General features: G+C 45.2%; 1 protein-coding gene across 2 annotated transcripts in view; it reads left to right on the top strand.

Moving 5' to 3' along the window:
• Positions 1-6: 6 nt before the first annotated feature.
• CMTM3 (CKLF like MARVEL transmembrane domain containing 3) overlaps positions 7-24,405 on the top strand; it is a 36,163-nt gene continuing 11,764 nt past the window's right edge. The window contains exons 1-5 of one of the 2 annotated variants that reach the window (XM_019535894.1): positions 7-80; positions 16,047-16,202; positions 18,360-18,455; positions 19,663-19,783; positions 21,450-23,488. In XM_019535894.1, the coding sequence (XP_019391439.1) occupies positions 24-80; positions 16,047-16,202; positions 18,360-18,455; positions 19,663-19,783; positions 21,450-21,478 (459 nt within the window). In that variant the 5' untranslated portion in view covers positions 7-23 and the 3' untranslated portion in view covers positions 21,479-23,488. Of the gene's footprint in view, positions 81-16,046; positions 16,203-18,359; positions 18,456-19,662; positions 19,785-21,449; positions 23,489-24,405 lie in introns of those variants that run through there. The other variant, XM_019535893.1, reaches the window with a different exon arrangement.

Genomic DNA, 24,405 nt, shown 5'->3' with positions numbered 1-24,405 from the left:
CGGCGGCCGCGCTCGGGGCGCTGATGCCCTCCAGGGACTTCCTGTGCTCGCACAAGGGCCGGCTGCTGCCCGCCGAGGCGGTAAGAGCCGCGCGGGGCGGGCGGGACCATGGCCCGGGTGCTGGCGGGAGCTCCCTGCGCCCGGCCCGTGCCGCACCCACACCCGCACCGCCGCCGCCGCCGCCCGCGCGCTGCGTCCCCGAGACTCGCTTCTGCGGGGGCAGGAGGCACCTGGCCTCCGCCCGAGCCCAGCTCCTGCCGGCTACCAACCCCCACCTCATACCGAGACTCAGTCGTGCACCCCTTTGTTCTCACCCAGGGGGTCACGTCTAGTCCAGCCCCTGCACAAAGCAGGCCCATCCCCAGCTACATCATCCCAGCCAAAACTTTGTCAGCCAGGCCTTACGAAGCTCCGGGGGAGAGGCCACCGCGGCTCTGGGTAGCTCGTTCCAGTGCTTCACCGCCTTCCTCCTGAGGGTTTTCCCTTGTATCTACCCTAAACGTCCCTTGCTGAAACTTGAGCCCATGGCTCCGCGCTCTGTCATCTGCCACCACGGAGAACGGTCCAGCTCCGTCCTGTTCAGGGAGTTGAAGGCTGCTAGTAAATCCCCCCTCCGTCTTCTCTTCTCTGAACCAAATGGCCCAGTTCCCTCAGCCCCTCTCGCAAGTCATGGGCCCCAGCCCCCTCGCGCTTTTCCTCTCTAGTTCCCTGGATCCTCCTCCTCCCCTTTTTAAAAGATGGGCACTATATTTGCCTTTTTCCAACCGTCCGGGGCCTTCCCCAATCACCGCAAGTTTTCAAGGATGATGGCCACTGGCTCTGCAATCACATCAGCCAACTCCCTCAGCACCCTCGGGTGCATCCCATCCGGCCCTGTGGACTTGCACACATCCAGCTTTTCTAAACCATCCCTAACCTCTTCTTTCACCCCTGAGGGCTGCTCACCTCCTCCCCAGACTGTGCTGCCAGGTGCAGTGGTCTGGGAGCTGACCTTGCCGCTGAAGACTGAGGTTAAAAAAAAGGCATCGAGCACTTCCTTCTTTTCCTCATCATCCCTCACTAGGCTGCCTCCCCCATTCAGTAAGGGACCCCCACATTCACTGACCTTCCTCTGTTGCTGACAGATACTCCACACTGGATCTCTCCTCTCAAACCTTGCCTGGAGATCCCAGGTGGATGTGGATATAGCATTTTGGACCTTAGTGCTGCCCACCGGGCATTATAGTTGCTTGATAAAGACTTTAAAATTTGACAAATGGAGGATCACATCCGTGGGAAAGAAAAATAATAATACTAAACCCAACAAGTGGGTATATCGTGAACAAGTTTAATTTTATTCTGTGCGGGCATTACTAAATTTGAAGCTGTGTTCCACCAACCAGCTATACTGGGAACAGTGAGGAAATGAAGCTCTAAGCACCTGTGGGTCAGCTCTAAAAGCATGCAAATACCGTTGTACATCGTTCTTACCCACGTTCTTATTTCCCCCCTTTCTTTACACTTCTTCACTTGTGACAAACCGTCAAACTTGAAAATGCATGTTTCTTCTTAACAGGACAAGGCTTTTAAAAACATAATCAAGCTTCTGGCCAAAAACCTCTCTACACACTTGGCTATGATCCTCTCTACACACTTAGCTATGATCCTCTCTACACACTTGGCTATGATCAGGCAAAAGGTGTTTATGAAGAAAACACTCATACAGCCAGGGTAGCACATTGCAATGTGAGGCTGGACCAATTTAATTTTATATTTAAGGCTGGAAAATCATTTCTGTTATAAGTCTTTCTTTTTCTCATGTGCTCAAAGCTTTCCAAAACATTTGACGTTGGACATCCTGCCATGAGGACCCTGATGCTCATTAGGAAATCCCACCGGCTTCAGGGAGACTCTAAACAGTCACAGTGGCCCCTCTTTGCAGATGCCACAGCAGGACTGGGGCTTTTCTTTCAACCCAAAGGGAAATTGTTTCAGAAAGCGAAAAAGAAAATCCTTTCCATTGGGTTTTGAATTTTAAAGAGGATTTTTAAAAATGACACTGTCTCCAATCGTAAAAGTGTTTTTCCTTATGCCTCATTTCCCTTCTAAACTTAAAATATGGAGGTTAGCTGCACTATGAACGCTGAGCAGCAAGCACTCGGGTGCTGTGGCACCCAAAATTATTAGTCAGATATAGAGCAGTCACAGACCATCGGTGCATGTCTGCTTACCCACTGTGACAGTGCAGGGGAAGGAAACTCAGACAAGGAAAAGGAAAGTGGTTAATTTGGCAGCAGTATGCAGCTGGATTCCCTATTCTTGCTTTGCAGTTTCCAGAAATCACAAACTGTGTCTGTGGAAGGTAATTGCTGGGTGGCTGACCAGCTCTTCTCACTCCAGTGGCTTTGTGGTCATAGCAGCAGAAATACCATGGTGTCTGTGACGTAAGAGGCACTGAGACAGAGAGAGGTAAAGATTTGCTTCAACAGGTGGATGGTGTAGCTTAGGAAATAGGGATCAGCTCTGGCAGTTCTTGCTGGGAATAGGATCCATCAAGTTTTATAGCTATACCAGCCTTACTGGGAACTGCTATCCCTTTACTTTCTTAAAAAGTTCTACAGAAGCATCTTCCTTTTGGGCAACAGTCAAGATTGACAGAGCAACCACTTGCATTTAGGAAGTGCAGGAGCTCGGCTGACTTTGCTCCCTTGAGCATCTATGGTATGAAGTGTTACATAGTACAGTATACACTGGAATTTTTCTTCCATGTATACAGCAAGTTGCGTGCCTTCAGACAGCATGGCTGTTTTAAGATTACAAGCAACAGCCTGTTTAAAGGCTACTGTTTGGGCCACAGGGTAGGATTCAGGTTTTGCTGGCTCCAAACAGGTGGCAACAAGGGCTGCTCTGTCTTGTGGCACCTGCATGTACTCCTTTTGGGCTTAGGTTGGGTAAAGGCAGCTTTCAGATCCCATCTGTTGAGGTCAAAGTTTGCCCAAACCTGGCAGCCTAGTGGGCTGGTATCTTCTGTAGCCATCAGGACACAAGGCAGTGACAAAGCTGATGTCATATCTGACCACCTTTGACTCTGCAAGTGACCCACTTTATAGCTGGATTAACTGAGGCCAGGCAGCCTTTCAGCAGAAGTGTAGAGCAGTACTGAAACGCATACCCCTAGAGCTCTGCACCTAGACTTCCAGCTGTGGAGGCTGCAAACTGGCCTTGCTTCTCTTGAGTTGTCCCCATGTGGGTTGTTCCCTGGCAGAAGGGGCAGTGCAGTAGTTTCACAGATGTTGGTTGCTCCCCCCAGGCCCTGTTGTATTCCCCTGATATACTCTCTTCACTCTCACCAGACTTTGTCTCACACCTCTCAACTGCTCTCAAATTGGGCTCATGAAATCAGACCTATCCTGGACCCATATAACCAGAACCATTCATGATCAGCTGCAGATTATACACATTATAAAGAATACTGGTACAGAAATGTATCCAAATTCCCAGGCTTCTTGATGTTCAGTTTAAGACTATTGATAGACAAAGATATGTTATGGGCCATAATTCACAGTGATAGCCCAAAGGAGCAAAGTTCATTGAAAGTTTATCAATCTACATTTCTTTTCTTGCATGCTTGGATGTCCCAGTTTCAGTGTTGGAATAAGACTAGAAAGGGCTTTATATAAAATACATAAAAATATTACTATAAGTAGGAAGCAGGTTTTGAATAACACCTTTTTCAGAATGAAAATAAGCCTCCCAGTTTTGGGTGGATAATTTTGTCACGTTATTATTCAGTGGCTTGTTGAGTTGCAGCTTTGTGAGGCTTCAAAGTTATGCAAATCGGAGCAGATCTTTGAGGGCTAGTGCTTGTCTGTTCGGTTGCAGAACGCCTGACACCGTTCCTTCAACACACTGGATGAAACACTGGATTTCACCCTGAACTGGATGAAAAACTTAACATGCACAAAAAAACCCAAGCAACTTAACAAACCTTGAAGAGGTCAGATAATTGTACTGAGCAGGAACATCCACTCCAGGCCCTTTGCGCTGCCAAGGTGGTGCAAAGGGGCCAGAATCCTGCCGGAGCGGTCTGTCTGGCACAGGGATGCTCAACCAGGGTGACACCCGATCCTTGCAGTGTGAAGAGATAAGTGCAGGCTCCAGCTTGTCCCTGCCTGGCCCCTCTGTAGTGGGGTAAGCACTATAATATAAGATCATTTTTGGCATGGTGTGCCCCTCCATTCACAGGAGCTCTGGCGGGCCTCAAGTCCAAAAAGGTTGAAAGCCACTGTTCTAGCAAAAAACAGCTTCCGCATCAGCCATTGCTCACTTCCCCACATGAGCAGGCCAGAACGTGGTCCCATTGTGCCAAGTGGTGGCTAGCACATGGTTGATTTAGCTGTCATAAATTGAAGCAGGCTCCAGTTTATATGAGGGCTGGTGCCACTTGAGAACCAAGAAGCTGGATCTAATCACAATTCCCTTCCCCAGGTTGTATCCCTTTTGCCTTTGCTGGTCAGGTCTCCGTCCAGAAAAGAATCTGGCCTTTAAGGCAATTGAAAGGTATGCAAGCCTTTAGTCTTGTGTGCTCAACATATTTTACAAGGGTGTAGTAGCCTGAATACCTTGTTTGGTACATGTGTGCGTAGTGTAACAACACAGCACTATTCAGAGCACAGGTGAAAGCACAGGGCACAGACCCCAGCCTGGATGCATATACCCTACAGAGGCTTAGAGCTAAGTTGGGTATCTCTGCTTGGCCCTGCAGTGTGCCGCGTAAGCAAGCATACCCTGTCCTTGCAGCGGGTCAGAGAAAAGCATTGCAGGCTTTGCTAGTGACATTGCTGTTATTCACATTAAATGAAACTGCCACTATCTAATTTTTATACACACATTTAGGGTTTTTTCCATAGGGAAACTGGTTTTGATATAATGTTCACGTCAAAGGCAGAGAAATTTAGCGTGCTTTGTGGCTGCCAGCTTTTGGGAATTCTGTTGCTGTATTTAGAGCAAATTAGGCTGGCGGTGAATCTAATAACTGCCAGAAGCTAATTGCCATTTTACATTTTATTCAGATGAAAAATCTCCTCTCTTCTCCCTCTCAGTCCTTTTTGATCTTCTTCTCTTATTAATTTTTTATTCCATCTGGAGTAACTGCACAGCCACAAATAAGCAGTAACATGCAGTACATGAATTTAAATACAAAATCTTTGTCTCCTTTCCTGCCCCTACTCTCTCCTCTCCCATTTCTAGTTATTCATTCTTCTCTATCTGTCTGACATTTTACGTTTTCTCCTTTTATTTGTTTTCCCCCCTTTCCTATCTCTCTCTTATTTCCCAGTACTGTACAATTCTAACCCACTTCAGATATTCATTTTTCCTATAAACCATTCACCCTCTGTATTAAAGATTTGGAAAGCAGCAAATACTCCATGCTCCCTCATCAGAAAAAGATACATTTTTTTTAAATCCACCTATCCTGCCATGACATCTTTTAACAGACAGCGCTGCTACCAACTTCCATAACAAATGCTGGCAAGATTTTCACTTATGTTTTTTGTTCCCCACTATTTTAAAGTCAAACCTTTGTGGCTCTCTTGGTCACATTCTCTGCATCCTAACGTCTTTGAGCCTAAAGAACCACACCAGGAGCCACCAGAAATGTTTGTAGGAACATCAGACGCACACAGTTGCCCATTTATGCGCTCAGAGTATTTTATAGCAAAAAAATGTAGAAAACATGATGCTTGTTTTCCTTGTCTTCTGTCTGTCTTCTCTCTTTCCAGTCTCCTTCTCTGACGTGAACTCCTAACTGAAAATCTGGACTGAAAGGGTTGTGTAATCCCTCCTCTGAAGAAGAGCCACAGAAAAGCGTAGGAGTCATTAAACAGACGGTGACTCCCACAGCTCCATCTCTGTCTCAGCTCTGGTGAGCTACACACAATATAAAGTACACTAGATGAATTTGTTTAGAAACTTAATGGCAAAGGAAGAAACAAGATTAAATAGGGGAAAGAAGGGCTGGTGCACTAATCATCACTAAGCAATTTAAGCAGGCAATGCTATTTTCCAAGGAAGAGGGGAAAAAGACAACACCTGCTTGAACAGTCAGACTAGTGTGGATACTTTGTATCACAGAGCAAAGCTCTAAACTGTTTCCTGGCATTCAGTGTAAACCCTGATGAATGGCAGGGGGGTGTGAGCTCAGTGCAGAGGACACAAAAGCTTTCCCATTCTGCTCATGACCTAACCACCTAAAAGAGATCCTTCCCTAAGAAGCATAATCCTCTCTAACCATTTTAACTAACGTTGTATTATATCCATAACTGACTGAACCGACTAAATGATTCCTAGCTTTTGTAAATCATTTAGGAGGCTGATGCACGCCATTAAGTTTCATGTTAAAAATACTTTTCCAAATTTAGTAATAAAACACAGAGCTGGTCTTCTTAAAAATTTAGATACTAACAATTCCTTCCTCTGATATATAAAAGTACCATCGCTGCGCAGCACGACCCTTTTGCAACAGCATAATGTTGCTGTTGTGGAGAAATCCATTTATTCTTCCCTGCCTGAAGTCTGTTGCATGAATGTTGTCAGCACTCAAATTTTCCTATGCGGCAGGGGGTGGGTAGCAGCAAGACTGGACTCCTAAGAGGCACCGCAAAATATTCCAAGTAATAGCAACGAGAAGGGATGGTCTGAGAAGTTAGGCTTGCATTTTAGAAGCTCTAGTGACTCCAGCTGTGAAGATGCCTTCTCTAGGAAACTGTGGCTTTGATTAAGGACTTCAAGAAGTTTCAAAAGCAATGCAGCTTTGAGCAGCTGAGCGTGAGAGAACATTTCTGTCTGCCCAAAACACCCCCTCTCTTGTCAGCCTAGAAATAGAGCATATTGGAACAAAACTGACAAGCCACAGTTGCTGGGGTTCTCTCTCAAAGCAATGACTAGGTGTGACTTCTGAGCAAGGAGGGTGTGATGAGAATTTGCATGCAATACATTTTAGTGTCAAGGGTGCATGCAAAAAGCTGGCCATCTAAACTCAGGAACAGGCAATTGCTGAAAAGTTTGCCTTATGGAGACTAAAAACTGAAGAAAAAAAGTCACTATATATTTATAATTATATCTTTTTTTTTAAGTTACCTACAATGGCTGATTTTTTTATAAAAGAATTTTTATCTCAGTGTTTCCGACAGTGCAGTTATTCACCTTTTTGCCATCTGAAAACATGGTAATATTTGAGATCCTGCCCTCGTCTTTGGCATTCTGTGCACTGCACATAGCAGAAAAGGAGAAGCGGAAAGACAAGATGAGTAATAGAGCTACCCTTGTGGAGTAGATCCACTATGGATGCTGAAGTCCCACATTTCACATAAGAATAAAATAAAAACAACAAAAAAGTGGCAATGAAAAAGCCAAATCCATGTTAGCTCTCCTCCTTTTGCTTTACTTGTTCTTTCCCTTCTCTTTTCACTCTTCTATTTTTACTTTCTAGCTGCTGATAAATGAGGAGTTTCAAACCAGGTACAGTAGATTCAGTAATTTTATAAATTTTACAAGAATATCCCCTCTTTTCTGTATTAAAAAGGTACAACTATTGGCTACAGCCTTGGGTGTATATCATATCACCATTATATCTCAGACCTCTTCTAGCTCTGACTCCTCTCAAATCTACAGGATGAGATGGCACACTTCAGTGGTTCCCCACTTTGGCCCAGTTTCTGAAGCTTTGACTGGCAGTGGGGAACAGTGACGTGAATAATCCCATTGAAGTCAATAGACATCATGCCAGTAACTGCTCGCTGATGGAAGGGTTTCACCGTCCAGCCCTTGCTCCGCTGCAACCAGCCTACTGACCCATACCACAAGAGAAAGCTGAGTTTACAGGCAGTGGTGTAAGTACAAAAAGGCAAGCAGGGCACGAGCCCTGGTGCCAGCTTGGTTGGGACACCAGAATAGAGCCCCGTCAGCAAAGCTGTCCTTCTCTTGCTGCTTGGGCAGGGATTGGGGCCAAAAGCAGCAGTGCTCCAAACAGCCTCAGTAAATAGCCATTGCTTCCAGGGCAGATGTTGCTGTTGCAGGGCCAAGTGCCGGCACAGCGAATAGCTAGGGGATTAAGGGAGCAGCTGCTGGTTCTCTCTCCCCACCCCGCAGCAGCAGGACTTCTCTGAGGGTCGGATCCTGAGGCCAATGCCTCCTAGATGCTGACACCTCCCCCTACCCCCCGGAGGTTTGGCTGAGGGCATAAACCTTGCCATTTACACCTCTGCCAGCTGGACTCCAGCTAAGGAGCATTTTATAGTGGCATTAGGTAGAACAGAACTGCTAAAGCACGAGGGTTAAAGAAGAGCATTAAGAGAGGGCCCTGTTCCTGGCAGCAAAGGGAAGCTCATCATAACCAGTCAGGGGAATGAGGATTTTGCCCATCGGATTTTAAAGCTGACAAGTAAATTTCCCAAGTGCCAAGTTCTTTAAAAGGAACCATATTAGACAGCAGAAATACCCATCAGACTCTTGCTTCCATTCCTTCAAACATTTTCTTGTTTTAAAGCAGAGCTGTGAGGCTGCTGTCACAAACCACAAAGCAGATCAGCTAGGGTCCCTTGTCACAAACTTAGCCCAGAAAAGTTTCTCTGCTTCCTGCAGCGCGGGGAGCTCTGAAGAATGCCACTTGGAGCTAAATGTTAATGCAGACTTGCTCACGGCTTTGCTGGTGACTGGAAAGCAACAACCTTCATCTTCCCTTTTCCCTTTCCAGCCACCACTACAGTCCCATTCATTTTTGCCACAACCAGAGAGGAATAGCAGTGCTCACTGTTTCTATCAACTTGACTGGCACTGTCTTTGCTGCCCAGGGCCGGAAGTGTAAGAATCAGGACAGCCACTGATTCTGCCAAAATCTGTCATGGACTAACCAACATGAACTTCAACAGGGAAGTGGAACAAAGATGGGAAGAAAAAGAAGGTCTAACAAAAATAGTTGGAAAGTTGACTAATGTTGTGTCAGAACTAAAATCTCGACGTGATTCAGAGCCTCTTGCTGTTGCGCTGCCTTCTGGGAGTTGCCCATGGGTGTTATTACTCAGTGTAGTGCTAAGGTACTAGGTGTCAGGTCCACTTGAAAAGCTCCTTCCAAAAATATACAGACAAGAAGAGGTTTATCAAGTCTGGAAACTTTTCAACTTAATTGTTTCGTAGCCTCTCTCTTCTTGAATTGAAACTAAAAAGAATGGTTGCTAGCTATATTAATGAAAAGTTCTTACGTGGTTCAGAAAGTGGCACAAGAGGGCGCCTGGGAAACTGCTCTGAGCCGAGAACACAACGGGAAGGCGAGAAGGAACGGCAGGAGCCAACACGGGGCAGTCAGTGCTGCAAAGTCAGCTGCACCCTTGCAATTTACAGGTTGCTGCTAGTGTAATTAGTCTGTCTTAGGGTATGCTGATACAGTCACAGGTTACTTAGTAACCTCACTGGTGTCAGCAAAGGGTAGTTATAAACAAAACCATTTCACAGAATGGAGGCCAGGTTCAGAGTGGAAAGCAATCAGGCCCTGAATTGTTTGAGAAACTGCACAAGGCAAGTATACGGAGGTGAATATGTAGGAAAACCTAGTTTTTAGATGCGTGTGTAGCATGTAAGCAAAGTGAACAAGCGTCTAATTAACACCGGATTGTAATGATTTCCATTTTCTGTCAGATTTCTCCTGAACTACTCTGAAATGATGTCTATTGAATCTCTTAGTAAAGCTATCAAGTATTAACCCATGTCCATTGGACTCTTCCCTTTTACTTTATTGGATTTTGGTCAGGGCAGTTCCCATCACAACTGCCTCCTTAGCATGGGAGCAGGACACAGAGGAGGCCCATTTATCATGAAAGAACAATCAACTCTCTCTTGTCAGTGAAGTGACGCTCTAAAGGAGATCAAAGAACTATAACTGATGCCAAATTCTGCTTCCAAGGTCTAATTTGATGGGTCAGTTTTCCCCAGAATCAGTATGTGTTTTGTAGTCACCAGTGCTGTTAGAGAATTCCCCTCAGGCATGTTAGCACAAATACAGGCTCTTTTCTTCTGTGAGTACTCTCCTCCAAACGAGTTCAGAGCATGCATCATCCTAAGGCTTTTGGTTGTTGGACATCCTGGCTGAAATGGAGAAGAACAACTAAAAAGTTGAAAGGGAAACCATGTAGGCAGAGGCCAATGCTGACAAGGGGGCATTAACAGAGGGAATTACGTGTAGCGTGTTACTATAGTCATATTTAACATCCAATGAATAAAGTGACAGGGCTCCAGAGATTTCATAGGATTCAGATCTGCATCGGATCCAAAACAGAGTCATTCCATGAACAGGGAAGCGACACTTCAGGCTCCATTAAGGATACCAAGAAAATGAGCCACTGAGCAGCTGCTAGGGTTACACTGCCCTTGCTCCTTCAAAGGCCTCTTCTTTGCTGCCTTCCCTGACATTTTACTGGAATCATGGGATGCTGGGACAGCCTCCTGTGACAAACAATCTTCTTTAGCATCCCCACAGCTCGAGACTACGTCAGGAGAAAGTAGAAGAACGAAGGCACGATGGGGGTGACGCAGGAAGAGCACATCTTTCTCTGGCTATTTCCGAACAAAATTCCCAGCGTGCAGTTCTTTACAATAAGCCTGTGGAATAAAGTGTAGTTTGAGTCTAATTTTCCCAGTAATTGTGGGGTGTGTGCAAGATGGGCTTTACCCCACTGCATCAGTTTGTTCCTGCTCTGTCCTCTGTGTCTCCTGTTCCTACAGTGGCCTCCCTTCATAGGCTAGCCCTCCTCACCCATCATTGCGCTGCCTTCAGAGAGGAACTTTTAAGCAGTACAGCAGTGAAAAACTGCTTCCTATTGTGCTGAGTTGGACCAACCCCAAAATAAGCAGTGAACAAAATGCAAATGAAGCAAACATTCTTGTAACACCAAGGTTGGGGGACTTCTGTACTGTATAGTCAGCCTTTATTTTGGGAGGAAAGGGGAAGTTTCTTCTCTTCCCATCTGAAGCAGTTCTCATACCCTGCTACATGCAGCAAACAGGTTTAATATCTCACAGTCCAACCCTAACTCCAGCCACGAAACCATCTGACACCAGCAAAAAAGGGAGCTAGGGTAGCAAGGGCACTAAGGTTCTTGATTAACAATTCAGACTTTGGCAAGTCTGAGGCCAAAGCAGAAGTGCTCATGGTGCAGCCTATCAGACTTCAGTGAATCTGCAAATTCTGCTAAATACCTTGTCACAAGGGCTCGCCAAAGGAAGGCCCTGCAACCAGTATCGGGTTCTTATGACATAATTTCCTAAGAATCTAGACCGTCCCAGAGTTATGATGTGAGAATATCGCCGCTCCCCACACTTCTGATGCACCAAGACAAGATACTGTTGTCTTCCCAGCTCCAAACCATCTCCTCCTTCCGTAAGGATCTCAGCACACCCCTGTCTGCACGCAGTGAGCTTCAGGGCTGTACATCTGCGGTAAAGAAAGTTGAGTGTTGTGGGTGGTAGACTGGGGCCAAGGCTGAAGAGTCACATGTGCTGAAGGAGAAGGAACTCTAAATATACACTGGAATTCTCCAGTTACATGATCATCACGGATCCTGGCTTTCTCTAGTTTTAAAAAAATCCCCAATTTTCAGATTAAAAAAAGTAAACCCACATTTTTCCATGATTAAAATGAAACGCCACTTACGCACACACACATAAATAGGTATATAAGATCTATATATTAGTTTCATTTCAGTCACAGAAAAATGTGGATTTGGGGTTCCTTTTTCAATCAAAAAATTGAGGATTTTTTTTTATCAGAAAAAACAGGATCCCTGATGATCATCTTGCTGGGATTCACACTTGAGCAACGTCTGGTCTGTTTAAGCTTGCAGAGAACCTTTAAACTTCCTCCAAAAAGAGCTCAGTTCTAGTCATGTGTGTCCTCAGCCCAGCCGGTGATGTGTGTTTCTTTAATCTTTACTGAAGCACCCATCTTCTGGAGGTCTTGTATCCATAATAAGCACACCAGAGAAATAGCCAGAGATTTCATAGACAAATTAGACAATAATGCCACCTTCCATGGTATTAAGGAGGATAAGCCGAGATGGAAAGAGCTCTTTTAATATCTGAGAATCAAGTGGAATATTTTACCCAGGACAGGAAGGTGAACCACCACCCAGCAGAACTGGACCCAGGAGTAAATCATAATCTTACACACGGTTATCACTCCTTTCTAAGGCTGAACAAACTTACCATGTCAAATGCAGAGCATGATTTACGGCAGACAATTTATTGCACTCATTATCATGCTTCCTCTACTTTTGGTCACAGAGGGAAGAGTCTGCAAGGCAATTAGAGTTCAACATGAAGGTTTGTTAGTTTAACCAATTAGCAAATCAGTTCTGTAGGATTAACTGTTTAGTGCTTGCTCTCTCTCAAGCCAACGTGCTTTTCAGGCATATGCATTGGAGGGTACTGACTGACTTTTCAGAGCAGCAATTAGTGTTTTATATGCCAAATACAATGCTTCCATTATTGCTATACAGCACACTCCAGGAAACATAATGTAGCTGCAGACAGCCAAACCCATAGATCTGAAATTCACCACGGCAAATACACTGACCCAGTCCAAACACTTCCTACTTCTTTCTGCTCTTAAGCAGTAGCATGTCCTTTACAAAAAAAGTCCATTGCAAAAAAAGAAAAAACATTCAAACCCCTCAGTAATCTGACACTGGAAATAGGGTCAGAAACCTCCCACATACAGAAGGAGGTTGCAGAATTTGAACTCCCATCTGATTTTTTGCAGTGATGGCCTCTAAACACCTCTGAACTTGGCTCCAGCAGCTGAACTTCTTAGCAGCAATAGAATTTGGTTCATTAAGGGAAGGTCACAGATGGGACCCATTTGTGTTAGACTTGCTGACTGCAGTCACCTGTGTTTAGAATTGGCTTCAAGACTGTACCATGGTGTAATCTCAGTGGTGAGATTAAACCAACATTTTCTAATAAGATTTCAATTCAAACAGCAGCTCCTTAAATCGGTATTTTGTCCTTTGACTTTACAAGCCTGGCGTAGTTTCTTCTGTTCCAAATGTGCTCCCCAACGCGGCATGTTTAATGCCAGTCCCTAGCATACAGTATCTATACATTTATGGATATCTTGATTTCTATTTAGTGTGGAAAATAACAACAGCGAAGAAAAACACGTGCTTCATTCCATTGGAAAGGCAAGTCAGTGAAATGGCTGTGATGTTACCTCACATCTCCTTAGCAGCGATCTTAGATTTTGCACTTAGAGACGGCTCAAAAGGGGTATGCAAGTTAGCATGTAAATCGTTGTGGCTTGGCACACAACCAGGTAATGTTAATTAATAGGCTATTAGCTTATTTGAAACACACCCGTCAAGAGATGCTTATCCAATCAGTTGCTCTTCGAAGAAGTCATCTTGGAAGTCTGGGAGCAGGCCAGAGTTGGGGGTGCTACTTATTTGCTTCACAAGGCAGCAGAAGCCTATTTCAGCTTCTGTTTGGGCAGGTCAAAACTGCAAATGGTTTGTTTCTACTTTGTGTAGCTATTATCCTGTTTGCCTTGAGTATTCTTCATGGTAAGGGTGGCCAAAATTTGGAATGGGCTTCCAAGGGAGGTGTGCTGTCCCCTATCTTGGGGGTCTTTAAGAGAAGGCTGGATGGGCATCTGGCTGGGGTCATCTGACCCCAGCACTTTCCTGCCTAGGCAGGGGATCAGACCCAATGATCTGCTGAGGTCCCTTCTGACCCTAGCATCTACAAATCACAAGGAAACGATGTGTATGCCCCCAGAGCAATGTTGGGCAAAGCACAATCAGGGGGTGAAGTGGATTGTTTTAATGGTTTTGCGTAGTATGGATCCTGTGAGGAAGAACAAGGTAAGAGGGCTGAATGGCTGGAGCCACACACAATTATAATGCTCTGCAGAGATAGCCAAGCTCTGAACAGGGCGGCGTGGGCCCCAGGAATACCGCAGCAGCATTAGCACAGTGCGGAGCTCGTCCGCTGAATGGCAGAACTAGCTGGCCCGTGCAGAGCCTCCGCAATGCAGTTGTACCTACGCAGGCTCCTTCCTTGTGCTGTGGAGACTCGCCATGAGCAGCCAAGGCCCGTAAAGGCTGGGCGACAAGGCTACAGGGTGACATTCCCGAAAACAAACAAGGAGGTGAGGTGGGGTGTGATGTCATCCAGGTTTCAGAGCGAGTGTTAAATACAAGTGCCTTTTAGCGATGACAGATTCTCATCTGGGCTCCATCCTTTCCTCCCACTCAGTTAATGGTCTCCACGCTGCAGAGATCCTGCGCCACGCCAGGCCCTCGGTCCGCTCCTCTGCCAGCGCACATGCAGGCAGGGATCTTCACACTCTCACCTCCCTTCTCTCACTTTGCAGCCTTTCCCAATTCTTGTGGGGCCTCCTGCATCCTGATCTCTCCTCACTTGGTTTCTTGCAGAGAGCTTCAGCTTGAAAACCCCTGCACCCGTCCAAACCATGCCCCAAGCTAATATGCTCGGCACTTGATATCTTCATCGGCTCAGAACTGCACAAATCGAAGCAAATGGAAAGTTGCCCGTTTGTTTCTTGAAAGGAGCCAACTGAGCCCCACTTGACAAAACAAAATGAAACGGTCCAAGGGCAGCATGGGAAGAAGGAAGCGAGCATTATTCAGTACTCACCAGGGCTTCTCTTTTTCAAGTCTTTTTGCTACTGTGTGTTCCAGAAGTCTGGACGGAAAGGAGCAGGAGCAGGAGCAGGAGCAATCAAGCCCCGCTTCCCCCACGAAGACGAACGCTCGCACAGTCTTCTGGCTGAAGCGCCTCCCGTCCCTGCGCTATGGTTCAACCGGGGGCTGAAGCAGACAGATCAATTGTGGGCTTGCTGCTTACGCTGCGGGTCTTGTTAAATGCTGTTTCTTTATGCCATTCCCCAGTCAGCGTCCTGTCACTGTGCTCTGGTGGTAGCCCTCTCCACAGCTAATTTAAGCTTCTCAGATCCTCTTGTCTAGCACGCTGACCGACCCCCCGCCCTCCCCAAGACCTTCTCGTTACACGCGCTGTCCTCAGACAGAGCCTTGCAGTCTCCCCCTTTTTGCGAAGGAGGTAGCATTTGAAAAGAGGGAGGAAAATTTAGGGGACCAGGACTGGGTGCCATTTTTGACTCAGTCACCAGCTCTCAGTAAAACCTTAGGAAGGCCTGCCTCAGTTTCTCTTGTCTCCTTCCAAGGATAACGGGCTACCCAAGTCCAGCACAGGAGTCTCAAACCTACCCTAGTGCCTGAGTGTCTGATTCAAACTGTTTTTTTCTTTTGCCATGTCTCTGCTGTAGAGCTTTCCTTTTTGAGCCATAACAGTGGAGCCTTTCCTTTCAGTAAGAGAGTTGCTAAATAAAACGTCATTTTTTTTTGGAGGTGTCAGTGTTGGTGGGGGAGGGAATAATACATAGCTACCACACACAGAGTACGCTCTTTTTATCCATCTCTTCACTTCCTCCTTCCTTAAGAATACTCAAGTCCATTACCAAAGCAAAGGAGTTCACACTGCAAGATAAACAAGAACCCAAATCTTTGACTGTTAGCAATCCTCAAGACTCTTCCTATCCATCAGCAGAATAAAAGCTGTTTTTCCCTTTTAACTGACAAGATTAGAAATGTTAAGTTTCTTTGGGTTGTCAGAGCACTGACTTGGATTTCAGATGGGAACTGCCCCGGTTTGAAAGCTTACATTTAATGTATTCACTTTCTGGCAGCCTTGCTCTGGTGCCATAATTATGTTGCCAGATTTGTTTACCCGTCAGGGCCAATTAAGGAATTTAGATGGGGTAAATCCTGATGCATCAATCAGATACATGAGTAAATCAGACAGATTGCAACAAATGACACAGTACTAGATTTATGCCAGTCTAAGTGGGAGGCCCTGGGGAAATGCAGAGTGACATGTGCTGGATTGGGGAATAGTCCTTTGGTGTCTCTCAGTCAGAGCCCCGGGTGGTCTCTGCTGTGCCACGTGACTAATTATCCATGTTTTCCCTTTTACTGCAGGTGCTGTCATTTATCACCTTCATCTGCTATATTGCGTCTTCAGCTGCAGCTTTCATGATGGTACCGCTCTTAGAGTTTCTAATGGCAGTGTTCCTTTTCTTTGCCTATGCCTCTAAGCTTAATGAGAAGTTCAAAGGAATCTGCTGGCCTTTGTCGGTAAGTGGGATGCAAAAGACGCACGCAACTTCAATCGTGCAGTCTGAGAAGAGATGATAAAAGAGAGAGAACTGTATTCTAGGCTCATCATTAGCTACTTGACCTCATTATTACAAACTTCTTTTGCGTAGTGCCTTTCACTCCAAGGACAGGCTGTCACTTCACAAAGTACAATGGGCTTTCTACAAGATCTTAGCTGACTCTCTCTCTAGGGAGCAACAGTTCAGTGAGAGCACAGGCCTTGGCTCTACTCCCAATCTGGACATGTTACTTGGAGGTCAATTAGCCACAGCTCTGACTTCCAGGCCAGCACTGCGTGGTCTTGCGAGTGCAGCCCTTCAGTGCTGTGCCTCAGTTTCCTCGCACTCTGGAAAGTGATGGTAGTATCATTGCCTTGCTAATGTACTTTGAGATTTTCCAATGTGAGCACAGACACGCAGTAAGGCAGAGGGTAGTGGGGGGGACTAACTGGCACAGGAGGTCTTTATAGGCAACATGTCATCAGACGTACAGCATGGGAAAGAGCTGCCTACAAAAGCTCTGAGTTTCTAAGGCAGTGGTTCTCAACCCATGGGCCGCGTGCAACCCAATCAGCACACTGCTGCGGTCCATGCGACATGCTGTTAAAAAAGGAAGTAAAGACATTAAGTAAAGAAATGAGAGATATTACAGCATATTGATTTGCATTGCATTACTGTCAGATAGCAGATTCAAAACAGTTTTAAATGGATATACAGGCTGTAAGTGGTGGGGGTGCAGCCCACATAACATATTGAGAGCTGCAAGTGTGGCCCACTGTGGCAAACAGGTTGAGCACCACTGCTGTATGGTCTCATCCTGCCCTGCCTTCAGAGTAACACAGCTGACCCCTTCTAGAGGCAAACCCACAACGGCCTGTTAGGAGGAAGCCAGGTGCCAGTCAAGCCCTAATCTGTGTCAACCAAACCACCATTACTATAACAGGCAAGTCTTTGTCAGGAGGAAGCCTCCAGGAGCTATTGGTTCCTGCCTCTCACTGGCCACTGGATGTCTCTGTTGCTCCAAACACACGCAGCAAGGGGAACATTTCTCTAGCAGCACAAATAGGTTTTACCAAGCGATGAATCCCATCCAGGTCAGTATGGAATCCCTTTCAGTGGAGCGTATCGATAACTGGCCTTGCTGAAATTTGAGTTAAATATCAGCAGACTCCTTAGCGGATTAAACTACAGCAGCGGTTTCTTTCTCTGTGAACATCTAAGTGCTGCAGAGCTGGTGGTCGCAGGTCCATCGTCGAGTGCCCCTTCTAAATAATTACCATCTTTCGCTGCTCTACAGCGTCCTTCGCAGAGCCGTGCAAGAGACTTTCCAAGGGGTGGGGGCACGGCCAGTGGGACGTTTATTGTGCAGTGACATACACCTGCCTCATAATGCAGATTGTCAACCTCTGTTTGACCTCAAAGGATTTCAGTTTCGTGGAGGATGTCTTACAACAGTACCTTAAGTTGCTCATCTGCTCCGAATAGACACAACCCTAATTGTGAATAGGGGTCAAGATACCACTGCGCCCTCTGTGCATAATAGCACATCATTGTTTTGCATCACTACACTGCTCCCTTTCCCCAGCATGTTATAAGAACTGATAGAAAGCAAGTGCTCCCACCCCGAAGAGCCTATAATTGCATCTGTAAACACAAGAGTCTTTTGAAATTTCAGGTGAAAGTGCTGTTTTCCACCATCGTTTCTGCAATAGCTGTGCGCGTGTTATATTTCAGCTGACAGAAGAAAAATCTCCCTTAACAATTGCCAATGTCTTGTCAGGTTACATTAGCATAAGAGATGGCTGTGACACCAAGAAAACATTTCTGATCTGGTCTCAAAGGTGAAATGTTCTTTAAACTGTGGTGTAGCGTTACTCAGACTCCTGGCTTGAGCCAGGATAGCATACTCTTCTCACACATGTGAGGACCAGCTCCATGCCTATTTACTTTCTTTTTCAGTTTGATTCATTTTTTGATACCTGGGAAATCAAAGATTCATCTGCTACACTACAACAGATGTATGTGGAGAGAACAGAAGTGATAGATGACCCGAGACACAAGTCCAATGACATTTTTGTCATGTTAACGTCATTCTAAGAGGAATTTAACATGTTACCATCATCTGGCTTTTTTACAGGATTTCTTGCGCTGTGTCACTGCCGCCATTATATATTTTGCCATCTCAATTGCTGCAGTCGCAAAATATGCAGATGGAGCATCCAAAGCAGCAGGAGTAAGTATAGTTATTACACTCTTGCAACTTGGTGATTTGTCCTCGGCCAGACTTTAGAAACCTCCCCGCCCCGATGTTTTGCCAAAAAATGAATTTAAGCCCAGCATCAGTCCCAGATGAAGAAACACAACCTGTTGTTTAGAACAAGGGACTAGGAATCAGACCCTGGGTCCTGTTTCCGAAGTTGCCACTCCCCCTGGCACATCCCTTATTGTGCTTTCATTTATCCCTCTGCAAAATGTAAATAATACTTAACCTGCTCCTGTAGAGAGCCCTGAAAAGGTCATTGTATTTTATCAAATCTGATCCATGCTGCAAATGTTTTCCCTCTTGTGCCTCTGCTGCCTGATTTGGCACCGATACGCTGAAACAGAAGCAATGCCATTTTCCCCTGTAAACACCACGTCACCACACAGCCTGGCTGAAGAGCTCTTCCTTGGACAGAGTTCAGAGTCAGCACTGTGTGGTCAGAACTGAGACATGTTTTCTCCATTTGTAATGTGAGGCTCAGCAAAACTAAATATTTAATGCAGCATGAATAATACACATTAAAAATCATGCAGTATTTTTAAAAATATTTTGGGATGCTTCTCCTCCCAAACCAGAGCCCTGACCAAACTGGATATTGAAGAAGGTTGATTTTAATTCCACCTTTGTCACTATTTTTGTGGCTGGGTAGCATCACCGAATGGAGGATTTATGCTGCAAAGCAGTTGCAGGAGGTCTCCTACTTTTTCCAGCCTGCTTGTCCCGTGACTATGAATAGATAGCTCCAGACACACAACGCTGCTTATCCATCAGTAGACAAATTCTGTGGCAGCTGCAGGTCTTGTAATATGGTAAAAGCTAGGATGGAAAGGTGGTTTAAAGGGCATTCCTCTGGCCCAGAGGACAAACAGCAGTGTTAGTCCAGCAAAGGTGGTCTCTGGTAATGCCTTCTGAGCAGCTGTGCCAACTGCAGGATGGTAGGTACAGGTGGAGCTTCTACAAGGCAGTCTTGGGGCCATTGGGCAGGCTTCCCATGGGCCTACACTTTCGTAGGTGCAAAGGTGGTTCAGAATAACATCTGGAGTGGCACAACACTGAGCGTGGCCCTTGTTGAAACTGTTACTGTACTATCTGAGCCTTCGCAGCTGTATGTCAGCTAACCGCTGTCATTTTTGCTGCTGATGTGAACTGCTAATAAAAAGGTGTCCTCCTGCCATAGGTATTTGGATTCATAGCCACAGTAGTGTTTGCCATCGATTTCTACATTACCTTTAACGACCTGGTCGCATTTCTTAAACAAGGCAATTCTTCCAACGATAATGAAGCGCAGAAGTCCGAAGGTAGGTAAAACACCCCCTTTGGTTTCACAAGTGCACCTCTGACGCCAACCTCGCAGCCAACACGTGTTTCCAGCATTAACAAGTATGAGCAGGCTGTCCTTAAGGCCTAGGTCTTGCTGGCATTTGGAGTTTTTTTTTTTTTTTACCTTCCATGAGAAACCTGTGCTCTGAACAAACAAGATAGTTGTTCTGCACTTCACTGAATACCAGAACAGCTAGCTCAAAATGTTTTCAGGGTTCTCATGGACACTCTCTTTCCCTTCACCATTTCTAATACTCTGATTTTACTTGGGGAAAGGACAAGTTTTGTCCCTCAGTAGGACAGATCAGTAACTCTCTCACCCATTTATTATACTATGGATCCAGTTAAAGCTTTATTACTTCTTAATATAGGAGATATGATTTGCATGGACCTCAGGGTCTAGGCTGCACCATTCACATCTGGTATAAGCAGATACCGCTTGGACCAAGCTTAACAAAAGGCGCTGAACCTCCTCAAGAAAGCTCTGAACCTCCTCAAACACTATGATAAAATGTTATTGCCCATTTCTGTTTGAGCTGCAACATCACGTTCTGGAGCATGAGGTCTTTAGTTACAACTTACTTTTGGTATTTGTGTGTTACTACGAGCAGCATTAAGCGGTCACGTGCTAGAGCATGAGGGGTGTCTTTGGATGCAGAATGGGACTTTCTCTTCCTAATCCACCCAAAGCATTCTCCCCACAAAATCTACCAGGTTCAGGATATTTAGGAGGATTAGACTCCTCAACAGAGGGTACGGCAACATTGCTACAGTGCCCTGCTTTATTATTTCTTTTTGGAAATACTAAAGCATGGCACAGTATGGGTGGTTACTGCACCACGAGTGCAGCGCACTATACCCAGGCAGCGCGCCGCTACAGTGAGGGAGATGATGATCACATGTAGACACATGCGATTGCTACACTGCCATAGTGTGCTGTACAGCAATGTGTACATGCGCCCAGAGGCAATGATAGACTTAAACCATGAGAAAAACCACCAAGCCAGCAGCAAAGTGGCTACTTTCTGACAAAATCGAAGTGGTTTGTCATGTTAGTCTGAAGTCAGACAGAAGGCAGGGCAGGGTAGCATCTTACAGACTAGATCATTCAGAAATGCGTGAAGTTTTCCTAGACAACATCCTAGGCTTTCATCCATTCACAGCAGCTGATGAAGTAGGCTGTCACCTATGAAAGCTTATTGATTTCTGAATGAGTCTTTAAGGTGCCACCTTGTTCTGGCTCCTGCCTGACAATGTATGGTACAGACGCTATGATAGCCTCCATTTAGTGGCATCTCTGCAACTTTTTCCACTTGAGGTGTCAAATTGAATCCGTCTGAGGCAAAAGAATTTGTGGACATATACCATGCTATGTTAAGTCTCATTTAACAGACCTTTACTGGTAATCCTGTGTAGGAGCTAGCAAAGACACATTGCTAAATGCAATAAACTCTGGTTAATTTGCCTCTCCAAGGGAAATGCAAATAACGGTGGCAATTTCTAGTAGCGAACCGTTCTAAGGAGTTGGTAATACACAAGGGCACTGCTAGAAAAGCAGCAGAGCCAGAGCATACTGTCAAAACAGCAGGCAAGGGCAGCAGTGCAGCTTTCAGTTTCCTCTCTCACCAGCCTCTTTGGTTTCAGATGAGAACTCCGATTCGGACTCGGACTGAAGAACAGAGCACTGACAGACTGTGGTGTCTAAGGGAAGAGAGGACCAAGCACTTTCCTATTTGCTGAATGCACTGCCAACTGAGAGTTTTCCCCTTCTGCTTTGGGTCTCTGGCACCAGTATTCTCCCTCTTCACCTCACTGGTTACAGGCTGACCAAAGCAAGTGGCGCAGTGACGTGTGGGGAGGAGAATACTCCCCTGGCAGGTATCATTTCTTTGGCAACAGATGATTCTGCAGCAGTTCAGCCTTGTGCAGAGATTCATGTGTTAACATGAATCTCAGCTCTCCTTGGCCTGCCCTTGCTCAGCGCTACAATTTACCGAGTGAACAGGAACATAGTATTGTAACAGAACTTATCTTTTAACATGATTTCTTTATGCCAAACCTTTTATACTTCCAGCTTTAATCTTTCTTGCTATACCAAAGTCAAGAGGCATGGAATGCCTTTTAATGTTTTGGGTTTTTTGTCAGATTAAGCAGTATTCTTGTAGATGAAGTCGCAGTACCTTTCCTATCTCCAGCACTGATGGTGTAGGGTATAGTGAATGCACGGGGTTTCATATTGCATTTAACGCCGTCTCTGCTGCCTACATGTGACAAGGAGAAAATAAGCAGCAGGAAATGTGAAACATGAACAAATCTCAAAGCAAGTCTGAGCCTTGGCTCAGATACTGGCTCAGTGGACCTTACATTTTCCATCATCTGTAGAATTTGCTAGGGACACGTCACTGACTTCCCAAGCTGCTTTCTTGGGACTTCCCATCTTTCCGAAATGGGGCTGATGCACCATCCTAACCTCACCTTCCTGCCACCTTCACAGAAGTCCCCAGTACGGTCTGCATGTTTACAGCTCCCGGTTACTGCAGAACATCCAGGCAGGGCTGGCTCAGAGCCACTGCAGCAGCCTGCAGGGACTTCGGAGTGAGGCATCGCTGCCTAATTTCTTGATCTGTACTGTTAGTAGCCCTCCAGTCAAGAGCAATGGGTATCCCAGGTCTGAGAACGTCTGGGCTCCCAGCTCCTGACCATCATGCTGCCATGAATGCTGGGGTACAGGACACGACACAGAGATACGTCTTCTGCAAATCTCAGGACAGCTCTAACCTAGGAGGGCAAGACTCCCTCCCCACTGTGAAGAGGCGAAGTCCAGCCTCGCAGTTAGTGCAGTGAAGCTTGTTTTCCCTCCCCACTCAGGTTTTTTGGAAAGAGGACACAGCTTGTCCACTGTAGCACTTCTGGAATAAATCCCTGCATTTATGAACGGGGTTCTCTTAAGGGAGACTATTTTCACAGGTAACATAAGCTACCTGGAATAGTCAGAGCTGGAGAGAATGCCAGTCCGTATCCCAAGCAATTATGCCAAATGACTTTTTGCTTGTAGCATTTGCTTTCAACTGTTTCAGAGAAATAATTTTATAATTTAAAAAAAAAAAAAAAAAAAAAAAGGCATTTTAACAGAGTCTGGGACCAGACAGTTTAAAACAAAACAAAAAAAACCTCACAAGACCAGACGGTACCTGAAGAGTGAATAAGGTGGTAAAACATGAAAAGGCATTTTTTTGCTGGACACAAAACTATCGCTTGCGCTTCAGTTGCAGGCTAGCAGCTGGCTGCTAGCTGGCTACAGGCAGGCACTTCCTAGCAGTGCACACATATGTCAAAAGGATGATCTGCCCGAATAAAGAGGTATCCAAAAGGCAGCCTCTTGCTTCTCCACAATTCCTCATTCCAGACCTCTAAAGGATACGCAGCGATAATGAATGTTTGTTTCCAAAGGCAATACGTAATCTTTGCTTCGTTCAGGACTTCTTCTGTGTGGAATTACTCATTTCTTTAAGCCTTTATCCTGTCATGTTTACTGGCATTTACTGTGACATTAGTGGAACTGTGGTATCATTTTTTTACATTGTTTTGTAATTTTAATTTTGATATGTAATGCATGTCACAGCTGGAAACAAGCACATGGGAGCCTTTATAAAGCACGCGCCATTAAACCTCCTTTAGTAGAAGCTGAGCTTTGTGTTTTCCTTTGAAAATCCCACCCATTGCCTGGCATTCCACACACGACACAGGAAGACAGTGATGCTTCCCCGCCGCTACGACACTGCTTGCCCACCTATTAACAAGGACATATACTTTCCCTCTAGCCTGTACACTACATTTCAATAGTCTCTCCAGTAATTATTGCGGGTGTGCAAAGGGCTGCGGGCTTTGAAATCTAATAGTATTGAAGGACATGATATTGCCTTTTGAGATGTTTTCCATTGCTACAAATTCCCCTTAAATAAAATGAATTGCGTTGTTTTTTTCCATGTTGACAAGTCTGTAAGTCAACAGAAGATTCATATAAAGTGAATTTGATACAAGTTTTTGCTAGCTGCTGACCAGGTTGCCTCTTCACAATTTTAAAATTAGCATCACGATGTCGGGTTTTTGTTCTGTTTGTTTGTTTTAAAGGTCAGCTCCTGGAGTATATCAGCTCTTATCTGTCCTATCTAGGTATCTCAGCACTGAAAAAAAAAAAAATGACTGCTTTGTTTGGGGTTTTTAAAAGGTATTTATTCCAAATAAAGAAAACTTGAAATGTATTTTTTTTTTAAATTACATGAATTTAAAGCTAATTATGACTTGGAGCCTAGTTCATATCTTTTGTTAGTGTTTGCAGCTGGCAAACCCTAAGGTCCTGATTTTTTAAATAATTGCTCTACTTGGTATTTTAACTTATCTGCTGATTTCCCAGACCTGAGGGGAGGCATTTAATGCCTGAAAACTTGTCTAATATCATTCCTGACTGTAAAATTTCTTTTTAAACTAACCAACCAGAATTAATGGAAATGCTTGTTGGTCATTGTCTGTGAAAATATCTGTATGTGAGGACATTTGCTGTTATTCTGAAACAGTCAATGCAACAGCAGTGTTACAACCA

This window comes from Crocodylus porosus, unplaced genomic scaffold, assembly GCF_001723895.1.
Source record: "Crocodylus porosus isolate Cpor-Errol unplaced genomic scaffold, CroPor_comp1, whole genome shotgun sequence".
Taxonomy (NCBI): domain Eukaryota; kingdom Metazoa; phylum Chordata; order Crocodylia; family Crocodylidae; genus Crocodylus; species Crocodylus porosus.
The sequence above is the reverse complement of the archived record's forward strand: the minus strand, read 5'-3'. Positions and strand labels throughout refer to the sequence as shown.